Source organism: Sinocyclocheilus rhinocerous, unplaced genomic scaffold (assembly GCF_001515625.1).
Source record: "Sinocyclocheilus rhinocerous isolate Xijiao unplaced genomic scaffold, SAMN03320098_v1.1 scaffold3144, whole genome shotgun sequence".
In the NCBI taxonomy this organism is placed as follows: domain Eukaryota; kingdom Metazoa; phylum Chordata; class Actinopteri; order Cypriniformes; family Cyprinidae; genus Sinocyclocheilus; species Sinocyclocheilus rhinocerous.
Window position 1 is genome coordinate 42,787 of NW_015624539.1, and position 7,357 is coordinate 50,143.

A 7,357-nucleotide genomic window follows, 5' to 3' on the forward strand; every position below is an offset into this window, starting at 1 on the left:
GGGGCTTTGTAGAAAACGAAGCGTTTGAGAGAGGCGGGGCATAGAGGACTTACAATAATGTACAGTATTTGAAAAATAATGTGTTTTTTGAACATTAAAGCATGTCAACATATTCTGTTACACCAAATACACCAAATAATGATCTTTAAAAAAGCATCATATGACCCCTTTAATATAAACAGTCCAATAGACGATTTGATTAAGTGTACAGCTCTAGTTTTGTTTTATTCATCTAAAATTTGCCAAACTTCGTGACATTCCGTGTAATACAAAAAACTCCATTTTGACTGGATTCTGCGATTCCAGTCACATTTTCCATAAAAAAAGAAAATCATATTGCCCTAAATTTAATTTGCTGAATTTTGCATGGGGTCTGTAGACCTCACATTGAGAACCCCTGTGTGAAACTATCAACTTGAGATATGAATCTGTGGTGGAAGTAGTTCTGCACACAAAATGTTTTTTTAAAGACAAAGTTCATGGTTGTCTCTTATTTATTTACATATTTATGCCATCTAACTGTGGTATAATTGCAATATCACACTCGTAGCCGTGCGACACCTTATCTCTGCATTCGACAGCACATATTGTAAATCAGTGGCTGTTCTAATGAATTATATAGTTATAAAGAATTATATCATTGTGAATTTTTTTGTTTTGTTTTTGTTATAAATGACAAGCACTGAGTGCATTATCAAATGTGCATATATATTTCTTTGTCTTTTGGAAGCTGCGTTCAAAATTTGAGGGGGTATGTGCTATCTTATCATTTTGGAATGACATGAGGGTGAGTAATTGATAACTTAAACTCAAAGTATCCCTTTAATTACAGTTTTATATTTTACAGACCAACTATGGATGTAAAATGAGGAAAGCTTTAGTTTGCTAACCTCTTTTGGTCACACTCTAAACTGATTATGTTTCCATTTTCTTATGCTGTATGTTCCTCAACATAAATAGATAAACATGACTGCCCATCAGTCATGCTTATCTATTTAAATTGAGGAACATACAGCATAAGAAAATGGAAACATAATCCTAAACAGTCCTCTAGAGCAAGTAAACATTTAAATGTGTTCCTCACCACTCTCAGAAGTCGTCTTTGCTCCTTGAAGGTGGCACAGCAGCCTAAAACCCCCGTTACCATGACAATCACCCCGGCCATGATCAGTATATAGGCAGAGACAGCATAAATCTTTGAGGACAGCAGACTGATGTAGTCGCTCTTTTCAACTAGCGTCCAGATGCCCACAGCCATCACTGCACCCCCTGCCAGCTGGAAAAAGATTCAAAGACAATTACCAATGGAACAAATTATATCCCACCCCTATATTTTTTTTCCTCCAAGATGCTGTTTCACTTGGATATACACTACCGATCAAAAGTTTGGGATCAGAACGATTTTTTATGTTTTTTACAGGAGTTTCTTATGCTCATCAAGGCTGCATTTATTTGATCAAAAATTTTATATCGTGAAATATTATTATGTAAAACAACGTTTTTCTATTTTCATATACATTAAAATCTAATTTATTCCTGTGATGCAAAGCTAAATTTTCAGCATCATTACTCCAGTTTTCAGTGTCACATGATCCTTCAGAAATCATTCTAATATGCAGATTTATTATCAGTGCTGGAAACTGTTGTGCTGCTTAATATTTTTTTGGAACCTGTGATACTTTTTTTCAGGATTCTTTGATGAATAATAAGTTAAAAAGAAGAGCATTTATTTAAAATATAAATATTTTCTAACAATATACACTACAGTTCAAAAGTTTGGGGTCAGTACATTTTTATTTTCTTTTTTTTGAAAGAAATTAAAACTGTTTTTCAGCAAGGATGTGTTAAATTTTTAAGAAGTGATAGCAAAGATTTATATTTTTAATAAATGCTGTTCTTTTTAACTTTTTATTCATCAAAGAATCCTGAAAAAAAGTATCGCAGTTTCCCAAAAAAATATTTGGCAGCCCAACTGTTGCCAACATTGACAATTCTAATAATAAAACAGCATATTACAATGATTTCTTAAGGATCATGTGACACTTTATACTGGAGTAATGGCTGATGGAAATTCAGCTTTGCATCACAAAAATAAATTATTGATGAGCATAAGAGACTTCTTTAAAAAAACATTACAAGTCTTACTGATCCCAAAATTTTGACCGGTAGTGTACATCACAATAATATAATCACAATAAATAATATAATCACAACTTCCATTTCATGCCAACTTTAAAGCAGCAAGTTATTTTCAACTTAAAGTCTTAGAATATGAGGTGCACTGCATTAAATGGTTAATTCACCCAAAAATGAAAATTGTGTCATCATTTACTTACCCTTGTGTCATTCCAAACCTGTAAGACTTTGGCTAATCTTTGAGACACAAATTAAGATATTTTTAAAGAAACCTGAGAGGTTTCTGATAACCAAAACTTAGAATATCCAAAAAGGTCATAAAGGCATCATAAAATTAATTCATATGAACTGAGCAGTTTATTCCAAGTCATGTGAAGAGATTGCGGTGTTAAATATGATAAACAGATTTAAAGGTATAGTTCACCCAAAAATGAAAATTAGCCCATTATTTACTCACCCTCAAGGCGTATATCTTAGGCGTATCTGACATTCCTCTATCTGAAACTACTCCACACGGCTCCGGGGTGTTAATAAAGGCCTTCTGAAGCGAAACAATGCGTTAGTGTGAGAAAAATATCGATTTAAAAAAAATTATAAACTGTAATCTCCAGCTTCCGGTCGCTCAAGTAGGCGCGTTCACGAAAAGACGTTCGCGCGTATGATGTAGGCGTACCGGAAGGCACAACGTAAGCTCCGGGGAGAAGAGTGTAGTCTCGCGAGAGTAAGCTCCGGGGAGAAGAGTGTAGTCTCACGAGAGTAAGCTCCGGGGGGAAGAGTGTAGTCTCACGAGAGTAAGCTCCGGGGGGAAGAGTGTAGTCTCACGAGAGTAAGCTCCGGGGAGAAGAGTGTAGTCTCACGAGAACCAAGTTTTGTTTACAGCACAGGGAAACCACGTGAACTACATCTGTAGTTTGTGCCGCCGCTGCAGCCTCCTCCATCTCACGGAGTTCCTGGTCAGTATACCCCGGTTCAAACAAATATGGCTGGTTTTGTAGTACTAGTTCGTGACAGGTGTTTTGTTTTGCTTTCTCCTCTGTGCTTCCGCGTTCGTCACTCTCTCCCCAGAGCTTACGTTGTGCCTTCCGCTACGCGTACATCATACGCTCGAACGTCTTTTCTTGAGCGACTGGAAGCTGGAGATTACAGTTTATAAATAAATTTTAAAAAATCATTATTTTTCTTACATTAACACATCGTTTCGCTTCAGAATGCCTTTATTAACACCCCGGAGCCGTACAGAGTAGTTTTATGATGGATGGATGCAGTTTTTTAGGCTTCACAAACAAGGGCACCATTCACTGCTATTATACAGCTTGGAAGAGCCAGGCCAATTTTAAATATAACTGTGATTGTGTTCGTCTGAAAGAGGAATGTCAGATACGCCTAGAATGCCCTGAGGGTGAGTAAATCATGAGCTAATTTTCATTTTTGGGTGAACTATCCCTTTAACAGAAGCTTTTATTAACATATAAACACACATATATATACATAGAGAGAGAGAGCACCACATATGGTAAACAGGGAAGCTTGTGCGTTTCATGCATGCGTTGCACGCTAGAACAAACCTCATTGGTTCTCGTGCATCACACATGCAGGTTCGCACTTCCGTGTTTACCACATGATATGCTCTATATATGTGTGATGATTAGGGGTGTAATGGTATACAAAAACAGTTCGGTACATACCTCAGTTTTGAAGTCACAGTTTGGTATGTTTTCAGTACAGCAAGAGGGAAAAAAACTAAACATAAAATTGCTTCTTTTCTTTGTGGCTTTGTCTTTAACAAAATTTAATTATAATTAAAAATTTCTTAAGGATAAAATAAACAAAAAACTAATCTAAGACTGTAAACTATATAGTGGGGCCTATTACTTGCACATTACTACAATATTATAGGTTACAATTAACAACAGTGCCCAAACTTTTAAATTCAGTTTCTATCAATTTTAGATAAAATAATCAACACTCAAAAATCAAACTATCAAACATACAAACAAACATGTAAATAGGCTGTTTTTACATTAACTTCTAATAATACAATTATTTTTCTACTCCAATTCATTGTTGAAATTCAATCACTTACCCAGTGGCTGTTATATCTTGTTTTCCTGACAGATTTATTTAAACATACATTAACTAATTAAGACATCACTAACAGGTTAAAGTATAATAAAATATAGTATAATAATTATATAGTGTCCAGACCAACCATATTTCTGTGTTGTGTTTTATTTTTTTAATATTCATTCATTAATTTATAATCATTTAAACATTTTATTATTAGGGGCCAAGCACCGAAGGTGCGTAGGCACCTATTGTATCCGTTGGCATTCCTATTATTATTATTATTCTTCCGTTTCCTCTTCCGCTCTTGAGTCTATGGCAGCCCATAGAACCGCTTGCGGGAAAGTTGTGAAATTTGGCACACTGATAGAGGAGAGTGTGAACTGTCACCATAGCCATGGCAAATTTGGAGTCTCTAACTCAAACTCTCTAGCGCCACCACTTGTCCAAAGTTTCACTCATGTTTATGCCAATAACTTTTGAACCGTGAGGGCTAGAAACAAAATTTTTCCCTCTGATTCATTGGCTCAAGCCAATTCGATTGCACTATATGACGTAATTTTCCGTCATGAAAATTTTTCTGCCATTTTTAATTTTCTGAAAAACCTACTTTTTTGAACTCCTCCTAGGCTGTTGCGCCGGTTTTCACAAAAATTGAACCAGATCATCTTCAGACCATGCAGACAAAAAGTTATGTTCTCAAATAACGCTCAAACTAATTCTACGAAAAGCACGCAAAAATGGATGTGAGGCTATATCTCCACAACGGTTTGGCATATTGAAACTTTCTTTACTTTTACTTTTAGTCATTTAGCAGACGCTTTTATCCAAAGCGACTTACAAATAAGAAAAAGTAATTCAAACTAAAAGCTAAAACTCTATAAATACTATATATATATACACACATTTAAGAAAATAAAAGAAATTAAATAAAAATGACAAATGCATACAACAACATTTCAAAACTAAACATTTAAATGAAAACAAAATAAAGCTAAAAACAATTCAAAATATTAAAAGAACAAAAGGTATGAGTATAATAATGATTCTAACACAACACTAAGCCAAACACCGAAAAACAACTACATATGTGTATTTACAGCCACACACATATACATATACATGTACATATATATAAATACATTCAATATATATAATTTCATTTCCATTTTGTATGTTGAAGTACTGAAATAACTCAAATTAAATAAAAGTAAAACTTAATAAAAAGCCTATATAGACACAATAAAAAAACTAATAAAATGACAACATGACTACAACTGTAACTAAAACTAAAATAGAAAACTAATACAAATCAAACTACATTAGTTTATCAGTAATCCTAAAAAAATAACACTGAGCCAAACACACATGTTAAAATAAACAACTTACTGACACATAGTAAGAAATGGTTATAAAAAACTGAAACAGAAGTGAAACAAGTAGTAGGAAAGAGGAGAAATAAAAAGCGATACTTATCGCGATACGAAACCAAACTTGGTGTGTGTTATAACAAGCATGACGTGAGGCTACCTGTAGTGTTTCGGCGCAGTGCAGCCTAGTGGTCATGAGATATGAAAAATTGATATTTTTGCTTATAACTTCTCAATGGTTTGACCAAAAATCACAAAAGATTAGGTGGAGCAGACCATACCATGCCGAGTCGAACCATACCCAATTTTCCCATGTCAGCCATTTTGGGTGTCGGCCATTTTGAATTTTGTCGGAAAATGCTATAATTTACAAACGCATTGACTTATTACGAAACTCGGTATGCATCTTCGACACCATGCCCTAATGGTACTCAAAACGTTTGGGGGCAGCGGCATCTTGTGGTAAAAAATTATAATGAAATTTCTAAAAATGCTAATAACTTTTGTTTACATTAGCCTATTGTAATAAGACTGATATTGATAGATTCCTTGGATCATGCCAAAAACATCGATACCAATTATGCCAGAATTGGCAGAATTTCCTGTCCGCCATTTTTATTTATGTTGAAAATCTACTTTTTCGAACTCCTCCAAGACCGTTGGTCCAATTTTCACCAAATTTGACTCGGATCATCTTCAAACCATGCTGGCAAAAATTTATGGATTTCATGTCGATAGACAAAACCGTTTTTGTATAGCGCTACTACAAATTTGAGGCATGATGCCAAAATGACTCTGAGGCTGTATCTCTGCAAATCTTTGACATATTGACACCAAACTTTGTGACAGAACACACCACATATATTTGATAACAGCGCCACCTATTGGTCAAAAGTGATAAGCCAATAAATCATATTACTCATATTACTAGTGGTTGTATCTATTTTCAGCCATTTTGACTAAAATCATCTTAAAATGGTTTTAATTACTCATTGCTGCAGTTGGTCTGATGCTTGCTTCTGTAGTGCTTGGCCCCGTAAATTGCTGCTTGCAGCTATATTTATTATTCTTCCACTCTGGAGGTCTATGGCAGCCCATAGAACCGCAAAGCTTTGAGATATTGACACCAAACTTTTAATGTGCCATTGTCACCTCACACTGACCATGCCACATAAATTTGGTCACAGCACCACCTATTGGTCAAAAGTAATCAACTATTTGTTAACCACTAATAATAAAATTCCAAAAAATGCTAATAACTTTTGATCACATTAGCCTATTGGAATGAAACTGGAACTGGAACAAAGATACCAATATTGCCATAGTTGGCTGAACTTCCTGTCAGCCATTTTGATTTATGTTGAAAACCTACTTTTGCAAAATCCTGGACCATTAGTCCGATTTTCACCAAAATCGAGTCAGATCATCTTCAGACTGTGCTGACAAAAAGTTATGGATTTCGTGTTGATAGACAAAACCGTTTTTGCATAGCACCGCAACAAATTTGAGGCATGATGCCAAACTACGTCTGAGGCTATATTTCTGCAAAGCTTTGACATATTGACACCAAACTTTGTCTGTGCCATTGTCAGCTCACACAGAACACACCACATCGATTTGAAAACAGCGCTACCTATTGGTCAAACGTGATAAGCCATTAAATCATATTACTAGTGGTTGTATTTATGATTTTTTCAGCCGTTTTGACTAAAATCACCTAAAATGGCTTCAATTACTCATTTCTGCAGTTGATCTGATGCTTGCTTCTGTAGTGCTTGGCCCCGTAA

General features: G+C 35.0%; 1 protein-coding gene across 4 annotated transcripts in view; it reads right to left on the reverse strand.

The window, feature by feature from the left end:
- The window catches only part of cd151l (CD151 antigen, like), a 43,981-nt gene that overhangs the window by 13,582 nt on the left and 23,042 nt on the right, over positions 1-7,357 (reverse strand). For all 4 annotated transcript variants that reach the window (XM_016553471.1, XM_016553458.1, XM_016553466.1 and 1 more), the window contains one exon: positions 1,085-1,276. In XM_016553471.1, coding sequence (XP_016408957.1) covers positions 1,085-1,258 — 174 coding nt within the window. In that variant the 5' untranslated portion in view covers positions 1,259-1,276. The remainder of the gene's footprint in view (positions 1-1,084; positions 1,277-7,357) is intronic.